We start from the raw sequence: 20,023 nt of genomic DNA, 5'->3' as shown, positions 1-20,023 counted from the left end.
GAGCGATCAATTAATAATCCCGTGATTTATTACCGGTACAGGTAACCGGTACGGCTCTATCTAGTTGAGGATGCATCACAGGATATTGGTACCATTGTTCTGAGTTTGGTACGGTCAGTGCCAAACATGAGGAACTATTTGCCCTAACAGTGCTCAATACGCATATGCCTTGACTGTATAATAGGAAACATGAAGAAAGTAGAGCCAGTCACATGGTGGCCGTCAGAATCCCAGTATTCTGTCGACGTATTTTAAGTTGAAATGGTACTCAAATTGAGATATAATGTACGCACTTGAGTATTCTATAAAACTAAGTGAAAACGAACTGAAGGACCAAATTGGAGATGTCCTTAGAAAAGGTTTCGTAAAACATACATATGGAGGAAGCAAGAGAAATGTGTCACCATCGAAGCAAATCGAATTCCATACCCTCTGCTTACCCGAGTTTACATAAACTTTGTATGTTAACTGAAATGGAAATAAATTATGTAATATTAGCAAATATCACACTTGATTGTAGAAATTGAAAGATGTCCAGCAGTGACGGAAATAACGTGGGATGTGAGAGTCATGATGTTTTTTTTTTATTTTCGAAAGCAATTTATAACCACAGATTAACATATTTATAAATATTCAAATTGCCGTGACCTATTGCTAAATGACATCTTTATATGTGATATTAAAATAAAAAATATAATATACAAAACAAAGTCGAACTGGCTTTGTAAAAACACGGAATGTAATAAATATTCTGGTAACCTACTCTCCTTATAATATTTAAGCAATTATTTTGTAGCATTATTTTCTACCGGCATAATTCGTCTGTTCGTTATCTGACTTACTAATAGCAGAAGGTGTATACCATAATAAAAATAAATAATAATTAGCCTAAATTCGTCCCATTGTCAGACATAGGCCTCCCATCAATCAAATGGAGGGGGTATGAAGCATACTCCACCTCACTGCTTCACTGCGGGTTAGTGATGTTCGAACTCATAGCCAGGGACTAACAACTTAACGTGTCTTCCGAAGCATGATTCATCATCTTACTTTTTCGGACAATCAGGTGATTCAGCCTGCAATGTCCTAGCCAAAAAGGACAATCCTCACAAAGTGATTTCGGCAATGTCCCCATCGGAAATCGAACCCAGACCTCGAGATCGTGAGCCCAACGCTCTAACCATTAGACCATGGAGGCTTCAGACCATGGAGGTGTCAGGTACGGACCGGCACGCGCCAGACGCTACTATGCCCACTGCAACGGAGCAGCCCGGTCCTATCCCCGTATATGCCGGGAATTCTGGCCGGTCCGTGCATGGCACGCTACGGTATTGGTCAGTGACGGAACGGTATAGTGGGCGTCGCGCCATAGAAATTCAAACAAATAATATTTTTCTACCTGTGCCGGGACGGATACCTACGGTCCTAGTATGATACGGTATAGTGGGCACGGACCTTTATGCTTATACTGAGACTAATTAATATCTAAATAACATACACCATACGGTTCACATTATCCATCTAAGGACTACGTATCAAGAGTAACTGGTAATTACATTACATAAGCTCATAACTATATTCCGAACTGGGCTAGTCAGAGGTATATCTATCGCAAAATTAACTAAGCTTCTCTGAGCTTTCTATACCAACGTGATAGATGGTGAGCCGTATCGCCGCCTATAATGGTCGAGCCAACTGTGTTAGTGAATATTGCACTTAAGATAAATTAATAACTCATTGGTGCAAGTCCGGGACGGGGATTCGTTTGAGGTTGAAATTATCTTGTCAAAATTAGGTTATTCAGCCTACTCCATTATTGAGATCGCGTACGATACAGGGTGTTAGTGACATCGTAACGAATACTGAGAGGGATGATTCAGACCATAATTCTGAGTTAATATCTAGTGGAATTTTCCGTCGCAAAATTCATGAAATTTTGAGTTTTGTTTTTAATTATTTTCAATTCCATATTGTGCTTTAAGCTGCATAGAACCCAAATTTCAATAAAAAAAACAATAATGACAATTTTGCGGTATCCGTAATCAGCTGCTCGAACGGGTGAAAGTGAATACATGACTCGTTCATTTCACATTACATTTTTAGATTATTTTTTTTGGTCATAGGTAGTGTAATCTTTTAAAAAATAGTATATACTTACTGGGTATTAGCGACACCGTAACGAAAACTTATAACGGATGATTCTTTGGCCATGATTCTGATATCAACTGGAATATTCCGTCGCAAAAGTATGGAATGGAAAAAACACACTAAAATTTTCATGAATTTTCCGACAGGAAAGTCCACTTGATATCAACTCGGAACCATAGTCTGGATCACCCCTCTCAGTATTCGTTACGATGTCACTTACACCCTTTATTAGGCCTCGGTACCTATGAATCGTCTGGAAAAGAAGTATGACATGATGATGATGATAATAAGACCACTCTCTGTTCAAAGTACCAACACAAGTACAACACATGTAGGTATCCTTGAGACGGGAATAAATTGACATATCTGTCCTCTTTAATTTGAATGGAAATGGTACTCGCTGCAGCGACGCTTCTGGCTTCAATTGGCTGGAATCAAATGGTAATAGACGGACAATACGGCTGAACCGTCTCCTACCTAATTCGCTTTAATATGTCAGTCCATAGGTACTTGAATTGAAGCTATAGATAGATAGACCCAACTCGATTTGAAATAGAGAAACATTTCGCACAGTCATCGTCATATTTTAAGTACCGTGGAAGATAGCACAACCGTTCATACAAATTGACCTCTTTTGATACCATGTTTTATTGCTTTTTGTCTTTATATTTTGATATATGGCTTTGTCTTTTGACTATTATTGGTAGGTCGCCAATAAAATTACCAATAGATACTCATTTGCCAATATTTTAAATTACAAAACAGAATCACAAGAATAAAATAACATACATAAACAGCCCATTGCTGGGCGCAGGCCTCCCCTCAATCAACGGGAGGGGGTATGAAGCATACTCCACCACGCTGCTCCACTGCGTGTTTTTACGGCTAATAGCCGAAACCAACGGCTTATCGTCCCCACCGAAGCACAGAATTATCTTATTTTTCAGACAATCGTGTGATTCGAGCCTGTAATGTCCTTACCAAACAAAGGACAGTCTCACAAAGTGATCTCGACAATGTCCCCATCGGGAATCCAACCCGCACCACCAGATCGTGAGCCTAACGCCTAATAAAAAAATAATTTTATTTTGGGGTCAAGCCATAAAGCAAAGTGACAACGATTATATACAATAAAATAATTAAAATATAAACCTATTTATGATTAGCACTCCGCTGCACAGACAGCCAATGCACAAGAATAGGACTCGTTAGGACATCGTAAGATTATACTTACAGTCACACACCGACGTACCTATTTCCGTAAACCTACTTAATATGCACAGTAATTATTTTGTGATGTATCGTTGATTGATTTTCCGTATATAGTTAACTTTATGGCTGCCAACATAAAATAATTCATTGGTCAATCAATAGTATTTACGTCCCTTTATAGTCGTAAGACCGAATGTACTTTTAAAAAGCAAACCGCATTGTTTATTGTGTCTGGAAATCTTAGCCGCCACACAGTCGTTTATTACGTTTTTAAAAAGCCATAGAATAGTCATCATCATCACCAGCCCATTAACATCCCACTGCTGGGGCACGGGCCTTAAACCATCACGCGGGCCCAGTGCGGATTGATGGTTATTAACGACTGCTAATGCAGCTGGGACCAGCGGCTTAACGTGCCTTCCGAAGCATGGAGGAGCTTGAGATGAAAACATTTTTTTTGTGGTCACCCATCCTATGACCGGCCTTTGCGAAAGTTGCTTAACTTCAACAATCACAGACCGAGCGCGTTTACCGCTGCGCCACCGAGCTCCTCCATAGAGTAGTAACTAAGTATTATAAATTATAGTAAGTAATAAATTAATCATAAGTATTATAGGCTGGTAATGGCCCCGATTCCTGCAGACACCTCCTAATTTTATTTTAAGTTATACCCGTCATTTTCTTATCCACCGAAAAGGAAAGGGACGGATGATTGCCAACAAGTTAATTTTAAAATGAATGAATAACCCATAGGAATAAAATAGGCATCTCGCTGGTATGCATTCCGTTTGACGTGCTGTCTACTTAATTCTGTCCGATGTAAAATTTTTAGACGGTTGTTTTAGATTTCTGCTTAAACTTGACGTGTATTCTATATATTTTATGTCTGCCGATCACCCGTCCCTTTCTTTTTCAACGGATAAGAAAATGACAGGTATACCTTTATTTTAATAAATTTTATTAAAATGATGACTTGTACAGGAATTAGCATTATTATAATTTACATCTAGGTAAAAAAATCAATAATTGTATTTAGGTGCCAATGAGGTGCATATACACACTCCCTATAATTATGTCATTATAATATTGTCTTTATAATCAATAAATCAGTCTTGTATCGATCATCCGTTGTTTCACTCGTCTCACCACCATACATGGCGACCCTGCCAGAGCGCAAAGGGAGCCACCCGGTCCGCGAGTGTTTATGAATACCAGTGCCCATTTAAGGAGCGGAATATGATGTTTCGATCAAAGTCCGTCACTATGCGCGTGGACTCTCACTCGGTGCAGTCGAATTTGAAGAAACAAAAGTTAATACAAAAACGTGAAAATCATGGGCAAGGAACAATCTAAACCTGCCAGCGAGGTGATCATCGCTCAAAACGGGGGTTCCAACAGCGCAGAGGCTGAACAACTGTGGACTCACATCGGCACGACCAATGTCGTATTGGGCGTAATAGCATTGTTGATGTTGCTCGCATTCATATACTTCTTCTACAAAATATATAGAAGCTGCCATCATAAATGGATAGAAAATGAAATACATCGGAATGCGCTGAGACGATCTTTATCATTCTATAGATACCGCCGCCCACGTCCCAACCCTAGGAAGACGGAAATGGAAGAAGAAGTCTAAAAAAAAAGACAAGATGGTAATTATTGTATAGGTTGACATAAGTATCTACTCATTATGACATCAGCAATAATTACTCCGAGCTTCGTTTTGGAACAAGTAGAAAATTATGTACGAAATTTCTGTTCGCAAGAAGATTTGATCTACGTATCTTCAATAATACAATCGTCAGACTACTGCACAGTAACCTGTAAATCAACAATAACATCTCAACACACAGAAGGTTTGTTTGCAACGAATTCTAACTTGAATAATCAACAACGGAACGCAATTGCCAATTTTATGGGAGAAATACACATAGGAAATGAAGAAATTGTATTAACCAACATACAACAACTCACAAGAATTCAAATTATACATGGGAACTCACTTGGACATTTTGTCATTTATAATAAGACTAGAAAAAGAGTAGTGATGTGCGTCAGCGTAAGTAGTGCGATCTAAAAATAGACAATGTTTTGAAGAGAGACTGGACTCCATAAGTTAACTTCTAAGTGATAATTATAAAGGCTACATTATCTTATTATCATTACGGTATGTATTACTTTATTCTTACGAAATTATTTTGTTCTTTTGAATTATGAGGAATAGGTATTTTAATGAACTATAAAATGTAATGGCTGAAGAATTAGAAAAAATTATAGCAGAATTAAGAGTAATACAACAATATCTAATAAAGGTAGGACCAAGTAGAAGAAAAGGAAAAACGGTTAATAAAAAGTTAGAGGAAAGTGAAAATATTTTAGAGAAATATTATATAATATTAGAGGAAATAGAATTACTAAAACCTAGTTTAAAGGAAAACCAACTATTGTGTATTCAAGACCAATGTAAGGATTTTGACACATTGTATACAGAAATTAACGATTTATGTATAAGTAAAAAACAGTCTACAAGCTGTTCTGAAACTGAAAACACCCAGGAAAATCTTGAAAACACAATGGCGAATTTCGATTTAAAATTGGCCTTAAGCTTATTGCCAGTTGCCAGTGATGACGAATCCAGTATAAAACAATTAATTGACGGCATAGAATACTACCAATCAGAACTTGATAAGGAAGGACACAATAAATTAATTAATTTTGTATTAAAGAGTCGACTCTCGCAAGGCGCAAAGTTAAAACTATCCTTAAATTATGCCACTGTAGATGCATTGATAACAGATATGAAAACACAATTGCTGCCTAGAAAATCTGCTACAGCAATACAACGTAAGTTACAAACATTCCAGCAAAATAGTTTGACGATAGATGAGTTTGGTAGGCAGATTACCGAAATGTTTGTGGATCTAACGATTTCACAATCGGCGGGTAATTGCGACAGTTATAAAGTATTAAAGCCCCTTAATGAAAAACAGGCTATCAAAAGCTTTGCGGACGGCTTGCGTAATCGTAGGCTAAGCACGGTTATTACCGCGCGAAACTATTCGTCGCTGAAAGATGCGGTTCAAGCAGCTATCGATGAAGATGTATCATCTATATCTTCTATTCGTTCCACTTCTTTTAAAATACATAATCTAGGACCTTTCCATGTATCGCATTTCTTTATTTCAGCGACTACTTTTTCTACAAATATCGCGTTACTTATTTTTATTTTTAATTAGGTATACCTCTGCTAAGTTTATTTTATTACAAAAATCTCTCAGCTCTCTCACAAATTCTACTCGAGTCATTTGTAATTGATTAGCTGGATTTATGTATAAGTATTTGTTCTTCTCTACATAGCTAAATATTTTGTTTTCAATACTAAATTCATGATTTCTCCTTTTTGTGTATAAACTTTTATTGTTTATAAATCTCAATTCAACTGCGTCTCTCGGCTTAATACTTGTTTCTACGACTTTTGGTTGATCAGACCAATTGTCTGTAGACACAATATTATCCGAGAGCGATGTGTCTAGTCTCTTTCGTTGCGCACGTGTCATGACGCTGATACAGTCATGCATTTGTTTTAAATCGTTTGATGTTATTGAGAGTCGAGATAATGCATCTGCAGCCGCATTTTCTCTTCCTCTAACATACTCCACCTCATAGTCGTATTCTTCTAACAAAATCCTAAACTTAAGTAATCTGCTAGAAGGGTCTTTTAAATTAAATAAATAAATCAATGGTTTGTGATCCGTCAATATTTTAAATGTTCTACCATATAAGTAAGGTCTGTAATATTTACAAGCCCAGACAATAGCGAGTAATTCTTTTTCAATGGTAGGGTAATTTTTTTTCTGCTTTATTTAAACCTCTACTAGCATATGCTATAGGTCTTCCGTCGGCGTTTGATAACACTGCGCCAATTGCGTACCCTGAAGCATCGGTTTGGACTATAAATTTATTTTGTTGTGAGAAATCGGGATACTGAAGAAGTGGTGGTGACGTCATACTTAACTTCAGAGATTCAAAGGCCTTTTGGCAATCTTCGGTCCAAATGAATTTTGAATTTTTCCTACATAAATTGTTTAAATGATAAGCTTTTTCTGCGAACTTGGGAATGAATTTACGATAGTAATTTGCGAAGGCAATAAAACGCTTAACTTCATCTGTTGTATTTGGAACTGGATAATTTTTCACTATTGTAATCTTATCTGGATCTGGTAAAACACCATCACCTGAAACCACATGTCCCAAATAAAGTATTTCTTTTTTCAAGAAAGTACATTTAGCGGGGTTTAACTTTAAATTGACTTGTCGCAAACGTTCTAAAATGTTAATAAGATTTTTATTATGATCCGTCAGATTTCTACCCATAATTATGAGGTCATCAAGGTACACCAGACATTTTTCATAAGTGAAACCAGCCATAGCCATTGTCATCATTCTTGAAAAGGAACTTGGACTGGTCTTTAGGCCCATAGGCATACGAGTCATTTGGTATTGCCCTGAGTTTGTACAAAAGGCTGTATATTTTCGGCTTTCTTTATCTAATTCCACGTTATAAAAACCCTGATTTAAATCCAAGTGGCTGAAGTATATACAATTAGATAGTGAATCTAAAATTTCGGTGATATTCGGCAGAGGAAACTTGTCATCCTGTACACAGTTGTTTAATTTCCGATAATCTATAACCAACCGCCATTTCTTCTCCCCATTGTTATCTGGTTTTTTAGGCACAAGTAGAATTGGACTTGACCATTCACTACTACAAGGTTCAATTATATTTTGTTCCAAAAGCTTATCTACTTGCTTTTGTATCTCTCCTTTTTGAAAGTGTGGCAAGCGATAGGGTTTTGTGTACACTGGTAATGTATTAGGCTTTATGTTAATTTTATGTTGATATAATTTCGTTATAGAAAGTTTGTCGTTCGGTAAATAAAAAATATCGGAATATTTTGCGCATATATTCTCTATCTCTATTTGTTCCTCTTTATTTAGGTAGGTATTTAGTTTTAGTATTGAAAATAACTTTTTAACTCTATCTGCATCTCTAGTCGTTTTATCAAAAGACGTTATAATGTAATCACTTGCTTTTTTAATTTCGGGTTGTATATTTTTCAAAATCAAATCGTTTTCCGTTGTGTTAAGTATTCGTACGGGTATCTTGCCATTATGCGGGTTTACTAGCGAACTGGCTATGAAAACACCATTTTGTAATTCTGATGTGAGTATTACAGTTTCCTGTGACAAAGAAGTATTAAGAAAATGAATAGATTCCGACCTAGCCGGAACAGTTATTCCTGTTTTCTTGATTTGCAATGGTATCATAATTTTACTGTTATCATTCCATAACGTTAATGTTTTATTTCCAAGATTGATAACAGACTTATACGAGTTCAAGAAGTCTTGGCCAATTATTCCACTAGACTTACATGGTAAGGAATCAAAGACAAAGAATTTGTGACGTAGCACTTGGTTTCCAGAATACAAATCCAAATACACGCATCCAATTGCTTGGACTTTGCCTCCGATCCCATTTACGACAATGTTTTGTTTATAGATAGAAATGTTCTGTTCGATGATATGTTTATGTTTGATTGCCGATACTGTTGCTCCGGTGTCAACTAACCATGAATAAGAGTATCCATTTCGTCCCGACAATGTTATATTACATAAATTATTCGTAGCGCAAATATAATTTTTAGTCTCGAAAAAACTCGTTAGGTTCATTTTGCGGTCCTATGGGATCATTATGCAAATCTGTATTCTCATAAGTATGTATGTGCGGTCGATTATTAAAATGTGACCTACCTCTCCTCCTTGTAAAATTGCCTCTTGGCCAACGTCCTACGCCCTGGCTTCTCCATCCACGCGATGCATGGTTTGGCTGCCGCGTGTAGTGTGTTCCTCGCTGCTGACCTTGACCTCGATTGTAAGATGATGACATACCTCTATGCCCAACAGATAGCACGCGTCGGCCACGGAATGTCCTGGAATTGTGACGATTGCCATATGTATTAAAACGATTCATAGTTAGCATGTCCCCTGATGTAGACGGTGCTGGTACAAAAATATACTGTGCAGGTGAAAGAACCCATGGTAGTGACTACCACAGCACATACAGCTTTCGAGAAGATATATTTAGATGTAGTCGGTCCTTTAGATAAAGATAATTATAATAATACATATATTTTAACGCTACAATGTGAGCTATCTAAGTATGTGTGCGCGTATCCTTTAATTACAAAGTCAGCCGTAGAGGTAGCACAGACATTTGTTAATAGTTTTATTTTACAACACGGAGTACCAAAAGAGATAGCTACGGACAGAGGAGCTGAGTTCATGGCAAACATATTGACAGAAGTAAGTAAATTACTAGATATTAAAAAGTTGAACTCTACCGCTTATCACCACCAATCCATAGGTGCACTGGAAAACTCTCATAAAAATTTGGGTGCTTTTCTAAGGATACATGTTGGAGAAAGGCCCGAGACATGGAGTAAATGGCTTCCATTTTGGTGCTTCGCATACAACACCACGGTCCATTCTTCCACCAAGTTTACGCCATTCGAGCTAGTATACGGTAAGAAATGTAATCTTCCAAATAATTTAAGTAAAATCATAGAACCACTCTATAATCACGACAGCTATCCTTGTGAACTTAAGTACCGTCTACAAGTTACACAAAATGAAGCTCGTAAGAATTTGATAAAAAGTAAATTAAATATTAAAAGTAGATATGATAAATATATAAATCCAGTAAGTTATAAGCCCTATGATCTGATTTTAATAAAGAATGAAACAGGCAATAAGTTATCATCATTGTATCTCGGCCCTTATAGAGTAATTAAGGATATATCTCCTAACGTAGAAGTAGAGATTAATGGAAAAACGGATATAATACATAAAAATAGAACTAAGCCGTATTATGAATAAACAATTTTAAGTAATTATAAGTCACATAATATAAAGAACATAAAAATACTAATGTCAACCATACGTTAACAATAAGAACCATATCTTATGTAACAGTAACTTTATAATTTATAGGATAAAAGGGTAAAATCAAATTATATAACCAAAAATGTAATAATTTAGATAAACCTATTATAACACTTAATAAGATAACATAATCATTTAATCCAAAAAATGTAATCAATATAGAATTAACAAACGTATACATAAGTAGATATAGGAATTTGTACTCGCATATAAACAATCTATTGTAAAAGGTAACAAAAAAAAAAGTTTTGTATCCAATACTTTTTGATTTTAATTTCCCTGGGAGGTGAGGTGCATATACACACTCCCTATAATTATGTCATTATAATATTGTCTTTATAATCAATAAATCAGTCTTGTATCGATCATCCGTTGTTTCACTCGTCTCACCACCATACACCAAAACCAAAATCATCTTCTGACAAACGAGCGATCGGCCTAATACAATAGTGTGAACTTATTGTATATAAATTTTTGGATAACGTTTGAAATAAATAATTAAGTAGGTTGACTACGTTATTCTAATATAATCATAGACTAATGGAATTAATACGATGGCGTCTGCAGGAATTAGCACCAATCTGTCACCAAAATTGGCTGCAAGTTGTATTCCGTAGCGCAGAAGTGCGGTTTCTTTTATTCTCCGAGCTCGGCATCTGTTCTCGATCTTATGGCCATAAAACTGACAGTTAGTAGTAAGCTGTTAAATTTTTACTACCACATAAAGTAAATAGAAATGATTTAATTGCATATTGTAGCGGTCAACCTGCGACGCAGATCCATTATCGCAAGCCCGACATTCCATTAACGCGGGAAAATATTTTTCACGATATTTTTTTACATGGTACGATGTTGTGTATAATGAAAAACTAAAAATTAAAACGCCACGAGCACGATCATGTTGCGTAGTCTTCTTCTCATCGTGTGGGTTGTGAGGTGGAATACCAAACTCCACCATATCCATCTGAAGACTTAGTATAAAAGTGACTGCAAGTTGTTTTCTAATTGTGTCTCTGCCCACCTTATTAGAGATTATAGGCGTGTATATAAGCTCACGACTATAACCCTATTGGGGTAGTCCATCCCAAGATGAACTAAGTACCCACGCCTCGCCGATCTTTCTGTTAGACCAACGTGATAGGTGGTGGTGGTATGGGCATAGTATCATAGTATGTATGTATTTATGTTTGAATTCTAGTGTCGGACGACGCTCAATGGGTAGGCCCGCTACAAGGTGGACCGACGATCTGGTGAAGGCCGCGGGAAGCCGCTGGATGCGGGCAGCGCAGGAGCGATCGTCGTGGAGATCCTTGGGGGAGGCCTATGCCCAACAGTGGGCGTCGTACGAGTGATAATGATGATGATGTTTGAATTTAAAAGAAAAATGGGATGTGCCTAATAAACCACTTGTATTGTTTATTGTCCACAGATTTTTCCGCGCGTACCCAGAAACGAAGAATTTCTTCAAAATGATTCGCAATACTCCCGAGGAAGAGTTTGCGAATAACGCACAATTTAAGGCGCACGTCGTCAACCTGATGACGTCACTCACCTCGGCCGTCGACAACCTCAACAACCCGGAGGTCGTCGCCGCTATGATGCACAAGATCGGAGAGTCCCATGGGAAGAGAAAAATCCAAGAAAAACATTACATTGTAAGAAAGAATTTTATATAACTTTTCTACCCGTGCTTAGGGAAAATTCACAAAGGTATAGATCGAATTGTAACCGTAATTACATCGTAAGATTTCCTACTACATAATTAATTTGCATAGCCAAACTAAAATTACCTTTATAGTTCCGATTCCGAAGTTATATGTCCTGACTTTTTTAACGATCATAATAAGATATCAAAACTACTCAAAAAGTTGTCTGGTTATATTACGAGTCGAGATAAAGCTTGACTAGAAGAAATAAAACGATTTAGATTCTAAACTATTCCTTATCTACAATTATTTATCGATTGATAACATTATTATACAAGGTATTAGGGACATCAGGTTTAAGAAAGAAAATTTATTCTCATAAGAATTTTACAATTCACTTACATGAGAAACTTAAAAATATTTTAATATAAGTAATATATGTTTGAGACAAGCGTACGAATTACAATATTTCTATTTTCTACTATAAAAAAAATAAAACGAGGTAGGTAGTTGACGAATAATTTGCATGAGGTGTTATTGTGCATCATCGTAATGAATACTGAGGGAGATGATTCAGACCATGATTCTGAGTTAACATCAAGTGGAATTTTCCGTCGCAAAATTCATGCTTTTTTATGTTTTTTTTTTAATTAAGTATTTACTTTAATTTCTATACTTTTGCGATTATTATCCCCCTCAGTATTCGTTACGGTGTCACTAACACCCATACGAACATATATGGCTACCTGTACGTAATTGTACGGGGTGTAAGTGACATCGTAACGAATACTGAAGAAGGTGATTCAGCTTGATGTGAACTCGAAATCATGAATCATCCCTGAAAGTTTACGTTATAAAATCATTGAAGCTGCCATTTCATTATTATTTCCAATAAGAAAAGTTGTGCTTTAATCACGAAACTTTGCCAGCGAAATATGGAATTACAGAGATATATGCCGGTATTCCTCTAAAAGTTGTCAAGAGTTCGAGGAGCTTAAAAACTTGTTCCTATGAAGGGGTATGCGTAGTAGAGAAAGAAAATGCAACTCTCATGCATTTTCACTCAAACTCGCTACGATGGTGAAAGAAAATTCGTAGTTCTTAAATCAATAACCACTCCATCTCATCATCATCCCCCTAGAATTATCCCGTTTTTCACAGGGTCCTCTTACCTATCCTGAAGATTTGACAGGTCCGGCTGTTTACAGAAGCGACCTTCTGTAACCTCCGAAAATGCATTTCTCGTGAATGTGGGTTTCCTCACGATGTTTTCCTTCGCCGATGATCCAAACATGAATTCGAAAACAAATTCGACAATCATTGGTTTAGGCCTGTGCTGGATTCGAACCTGCGACCTCAAAGTGAGAGGCAACACGAAGATATAGTCTAAAGTGTTAGACGCTCACCTAATAAATGCTATGTTGCCCACAGGCGTTGAAAGGCGTGATAGTGAACATGTTCATAGAACTGTTGAAGATGGACTCGGCGACGCTGAGCGCATGGGACAAGACGGTGGACTTCTGGTACAAGAACATTTTCCAGACGCTCAACTGTCAGGACACCAGCGACTCCAGATAACAAACAACTCGGTTGTACTGAGATCTCGTGCACCAACATTTATGCATTTACTCAGACTAAACGAAGAGGGTGAAGGTTACCACAGGATTGGCCCGTCAGAGAGCCGAATCTACGTTCGAGATTCAAAACTTTACGAACTCAAATTAAAAAGAAAGTCCTTTTCGAATCAACACAGCTTTATGTATGTACCTAAGTACTGTAAAGGAAGTGTAGCAATAAGTACGACCAGAGGAAGTAGATAGATAAGTAGGAAGTAAAATTAATTAGCAATGTTTCATTGCTGCCTTTACCGGCGGACACAAACTTAACCTAACGACGGACTTTCTAGGCTACGTTCTCCAAAAAATCTATAGATGGCGCTGTACAGATTTGTCTTCGAATTTCATGGATAACAGACATAAATTATGCATCTTTCATATTTGTTTTTGGATATAAATGATGACCCTTTTTATTACACCCAGGCGCAATTACATCTTCAACCATTATTATTCTGATCAAAATAAAGAAAAGAATATTAAATAATAAGTAGAAACATAATTCTATATACAAATATTTTTTGATTATGCCTCCAATAATCACTTTAATTATGTAATTATCACTTTAAATCTGAACAGCGCCATCTATATTGTTTTTAAGATGCGTAGCCTGGAAAGTCACTCAATTTAGTTGAACAGCTCTTAAACTATTGTCATCCTTCACTTACGATAAGTGCAAGAAAAAGATAGAGCTAGTTTTAGTCCGTTGAAATTAAGTTTAAATTAGTTGGTGGTTGTCCAAATTGGTACCAGTGTCGAATGTTATAACTTATAAGTTTATAACTTACATAAGAGTCTATCCAAGTGGTTACATTACAACTTTAATACCTACGTGTGACCCGTATGATTAAATAGACACCTAACTAGTATGCAACCACTTTGATGCAAGTTGGTTCATTTAATTCGTACGGTTTTTATACGATGCGAATTGTGGAAAAAGATACGATTACCATGTGGATAGGCCCTATCCCATTGTCACTTTGCCTACTTCTTTTAGTCTGAGAGCGTTTATAATTTGACCAAAAAGTACATTAAGGAATGCGCTATGCGATTTTGTTTTATATAAATGACATAATTCACAATTATAAATAATTTGTGACGCGGATCAACTAACATTATAGATTACTAAACTCTATACCTACTTCAAGGTGTAATATATAATTTAGTGTATTTATGTATGATTAAAGTTACTTATTTACATTAGTAAACACAAACATGCCTACATAAAAATAAAACGCATAAGTATCTGAAGTTCAGATAAAAAATAAACTTTGCATAAATTGTCGCTTTATTTGTGAGCGCAGCTTTGCAAAAACACATTGTTATGGCGATTTTCTTTAACAAAGCCTCGACACACGCTACTTTAATTCCACGTAGAACTGAGACAACAAATTTAAACTTGGATTGAATATAACGAGGCAATAACGACGTTTCGACGAAGTAGAGCATGAAAATATTGTGTGCTTTTGAGTTAATGATCAATATTTATTAGTTGATCTATAGTTTTAGTTAGTAATAGAAAAATAGTTTATTAAATTCGACTCCGACTGTTAAATTATCAACTTACAATTTGTTTTAACGTATTATGTTCACCTCTACAGATACAATTTAATGTATTTCGTATGTTTTTTCTAGATTTCATGGTGTTTTAATATAAGTTGCTGGCTAGGAATGGGTGTATTGTATACTATACACCCATGCTTACCCCTTCGGGGATATAGGCGTGATGCAATATTGTTAAATAAAAGTTTGATTAAGTTGTCATACTACGAGGCAAATAAATATCGCAGCCATTTAATATTCGTGTTACATAAAAAAAGTTTCTCACGGCTACGACCCTGAATAAATAATTGATTCATCCAAATTATAATAAATTCATAAGCTTCCAATACATAGGAAAGGATCTGCTTTATATATTACTGTTGTTAACATTTAAGTAGATATAAATATTGTCAGTCATCATACATACCTAGGTACTATTATCTACATAATTAAAATAAAAATATTTTATGACATTTGGAAATTGTACACAAATGTGTTTAATAGTTATGAATAAATAAATTTTATACATATATGGAAATGTTCATTTATTTTGACGTCTCCATCAAAGAGAATGGTAGGTACCTACCTCATCATCATCATCATCAGCCCATTAACGTCCCCACTGCTGGGGCACGGGCCTTCCCTATGGATGGATAGGGAAATCGGGCCTTAAACCATCACCTACCTACTTAGTACGTTTAAATCTTCATCACTTAGTGCTCTTACAGGAGTTCCCAAACTTTTAAGATAATAGCAATAGCAATCCAAATTTTATTCACTTGTTTGTAACAGACAATGTGATAGATTACAAATCCCTATGATCCAGCCCTACCTACTTATATACTACAGTACCTTTTATATACCATTATCATATATACCAGTACTTATATACTACACTAGCTTTTGCCCGCGACTTCGTCCGCGTGGAAGGATTTTTCCCGCTAATTCCCGTACCAATGGGAATTTCGGAAATTCCTTTCTTAGTGCACCTCTACGGTACCTAAGTTTCGTCCCTTCCAAATTTCAAGTGCCTACGTTTAGCCGTTTAGGCTGTGCGTTGATATGTCAGTCAGTCAGTTTCTCCTTTTATATAAGAAAAAAAATAATACACAGAACCCCATATCAGTACTTATACTAATCAAAATCGTCCATATGATTGAAGACTAATGTCTGACCGAGGAGCGAGGGGAAGGGGGGGTGTATTTAAACCTTTTTTTTTAACGTTGGGAAATGCATTTACGCATACCCGCCGCCAGGGGATGACGACGGGTTATGTGGGACTCCAGGATCTCAAGTATCCCGCCTACCCACTAAAACCCAACGGTGTTCGTCTTGCCGCCTGAGTGGGAGCCACGAGGGTGTATTTAAACCTAGCTCAGCCGCTTGTGGGGAGCGAAGGTTTGCCGTACTGTACCCACCGCTGGACACAGGTCATCACCCAACCGGAGGGGGTATTATAATGAAGCATACTCCATTTGGGTTGGTGGGGGTGATACCTAATCTAAATTGCCGTCCTACTCAGTTTAATCAGGGATATGTGTTGTGTATATTCGTATACCTATCTGCCTATTACTACATCTAGTAACTTGTTTACTGTCTGTTTCACCTTGACCCATCGAAAACGTATCGAATACGCAGTGTACTGAGAGATAACGAAGAATCCAAACCGAAATTATACTTTTTCAATAATACATATAGTAATCATTTTGTGTTGTAAAACCTACACCATCAGCATCATCTCAATCAATCAATCAATAATACTTTATTTCACAACAACATAATTATACAAAGGACATAAACATATGAATAAAAACATAAGCACAATAGGCGGCCTTATTGCTAAACAGCAATTTACAAAAAAATCTAAATTTCATCTCTCTAGTGTTATCCTGCTTTCGCGTGGGCCGCTTACCTAACCTGAATATAATTATAGTTTTTTTTTTTATCTAATAGACGTAACCGAAACTAACGCATTAAGTCTTCTTCTTCTTACCGTGTGGATTGTGAGGTGCAATACCAGCCTCATCAACCCTGGTGTCAGGGTTATCATTGAGCCGCTAAAGGCCCCAGACACGGCACATGTAACGACTACATACTTAACGGCTTAACGTGCCTTCCGAAGCACGGATCATCAATCAGGTGATCAGCCTGTAGTGTCCTAATCAAAAGTAGGGATCACGAAGTGATTTTTGTGATATGTCCCCACAGGGATTCGAACCCGGGGCCTCCGGATCGTGAGTCCAACGCTCAACCATTAGACCACGGGGCCGACAAACCGATAAAAAATGTTTCGAAACCGAAACTTCATATTCGTAACACCCCTGCCTATACTACACTATGTTGAGGAGGACATAATCTTTTATAGTAGATATGTTAAATATTTACGATACTCGTATGATCGCGATGACAATAACTACTATACCTACCTACATTTCGTATAAGTATTCATTTCGAATACCTATTACTTTGGCGGTTGCTTTCCTCAAAGCAACATTGGCAGTTAGTACGGAATTGGAAATCGATGGGGGATATTTCGTTCACAAGCAATATTTAACAAACTTGAAACCCACTTATAAAGTTTCTAATAACATTTCGTGTGTTCCGACAATTTTCCAATGCGAACAGTAAAGATAATGAGCGACTCTTCAGAGCCACGCGACATCGATAATTTTTAAGGTTGATTTTTGTCTAATGTCAAAAGGAATACTACTAAAAAATATATTGGTACGCATATACCTACTTTAATAAATTAGATAAGTACCTACTTTTTTATAACTATATGGGAAGGTAGATAAACTAAGTTCATCCTGCGATGGGTGGGTGTAGATACTATAGGTACCTCTAAGTAGCCCAATTGGGAATAGTGAGCTTATTTTTTTTATTATTATTATTTAGATAGCAACCAACAGTATGCAAATTGAAAAGTTATAAAATGCAAGTCTTATATTAGTTTTTGTATATGTGCCCCAATTACAGGTACACACTGCATTCACAATTCCAACAACAAAACGTATAAGTACATCTAGATAAATAAATAAAATAAAACTTTAACAGAAATTCAGCTTACCTATGTTAAGAGTGAGTCATAATTTTAACTTCTAGCTAGGTAATACCGGAAAACTTTCAAAACCCTAGATATCGACGTAGGTACGTTAAACACTCTCTACGTGTTACAAATTCTCGTTGAACAATATTTCTACATTACAGAACAGATAAGGTCGGTTTTTCATAAAACCAACACACACAGCACAGGCCTCCCGTTAAGTACTCGAAAGGGTTTTATCTTATAGAAAAGCCACTCTACCAAGCTGCTCGGTGACGACTTTGGAGAAACACATCTTTGATCATCTGCAAACGACGGCGGCGGTTCATTACAATTCTTATTTTAGATTTTACCCTTTTTATCGCTTTTTCTGATCATGAACGAGTTTTCCTATGGCGCGGCGCGGTTACATACCTGCAAATCCTAGGGCACTACCGGGTAAGATGTAGCCGATTCGGTCAATTCTTTATTGCACTAAAGCGAAGTATAATAGGCACACTTATTGCTAAAAATCAATTTCATCCAATATAATTTCTCAATGTTATTTTTAAGCCAATATTAGGTATACGTTAATGTTTTAGGCAATAGTTTATTTGAATTTGAAGGTAGGTATACCCTTGCGCACTGTAGTATTACTGTAGTAGAGCGGGCGCGACTACGTGCCTCCACACACGACCTGTGCATTATTCAGCCTCTGAATATTTAACTCTCCGTGCGTCTGTACTGTCGCCACAAACAAAACCTACTATAGGTACCTACTACGCTCACCCCACAGCCTTACTTCATAACACCTCATATTTTATTTATTAGCCTCCCGTTTCTGGCATAACAAACCGGTATAAAGTAAGATAATGTTTCTTGTCTGGATTTTATTTTAAATATACCTTTTCTTCTGAGACGGAGACTAGTTCGACAATCGAACTAATGAACTAATGAATCGAACTAGGGCGACAACAAACATTCTCACTAGTTCGACGATCGAACTAATGAATCGAACTAGTGAGAACAAAGGAATACCTATTAAAACAATATTATGATTATTTATTAAATAAACAAAACCTGAATCTTAAAATAATCCTTAAATTAGTAAGCACCTACTATTGCCAAGCCTTTAGTTTTCTACAGCACTTAGCGAACATCTGATTTCACACACAAAATGTCTAGAATTTGTCGAAATTTGTCGCCAAAAGGATAAGACGATCAATAAATAAAAAGATATTCAAGTTATATTTTTATAGGCAGTAATCCAAGATGCAATCTCGTGAATATTAACTAACATTGATTAAATTCTAGGTACTTATTACTTGTATTTTTATCAGATTATTTTAAGGTTTAGCTTTTGTTTTTTTAACATAATATAATCATAATATTGTTTTAATAGGTTTTGACAGATTTTGAAGTCGGTGTATTTTTTTTAATTAGTTTTTATATTTAAAACTCGAGTAGGTAACAGTAAGGCCCTGCGCAGACGACAGACTATCCGTGACGCACTTTTTAGTCTGTGAAAATATAACCTATGCAATTATACTGCATTACTGCATTAAAATATTATTACAAAAATAACCGGGTACCTACGTTATCAAAGCACTGGAATATAACATGAATCTTAATATGTCTTGTCCGACTCACCCTTGACCGTTTACTAATTTTCTTTAATTTATGCTGAAACCATTAGTTAAGATACTAAGCCGCGTCGCTCACGAGACTACCAGAGTATCGAAGTAACTATAATTTTAATAAACTAAATAGCGAAATAAAAACTATTTCGTATTTAATTCAGCGTCCGCTTTTACAATATTATTTTTACTCTACGCCCA

General features: G+C 36.4%; 1 protein-coding gene across 4 annotated transcripts in view; it reads left to right on the top strand.

The window, feature by feature from the left end:
- The window catches only part of LOC126368984 (globin), a 168,125-nt gene extending 154,062 nt beyond the window's left edge, over positions 1–14,063 (top strand). For all 4 annotated transcript variants that reach the window (XM_050013262.1, XM_050013263.1, XM_050013264.1 and 1 more), the window contains 2 exons: positions 11,792–12,017; positions 13,440–14,063. In XM_050013262.1, the coding sequence (XP_049869219.1) occupies positions 11,792–12,017; positions 13,440–13,586 (373 nt within the window). In that variant the 3' untranslated portion in view covers positions 13,587–14,063. The remainder of the gene's footprint in view (positions 1–11,791; positions 12,018–13,439) is intronic.
- The last annotated feature ends 5,960 nt before the right edge of the window (positions 14,064–20,023 follow it).

This window comes from Pectinophora gossypiella, chromosome 8, assembly GCF_024362695.1.
Source record: "Pectinophora gossypiella chromosome 8, ilPecGoss1.1, whole genome shotgun sequence".
NCBI lineage: Eukaryota > Metazoa > Arthropoda > Insecta > Lepidoptera > Gelechiidae > Pectinophora > Pectinophora gossypiella.
This window is presented reverse-complemented; position numbering and strand designations above follow the sequence as displayed.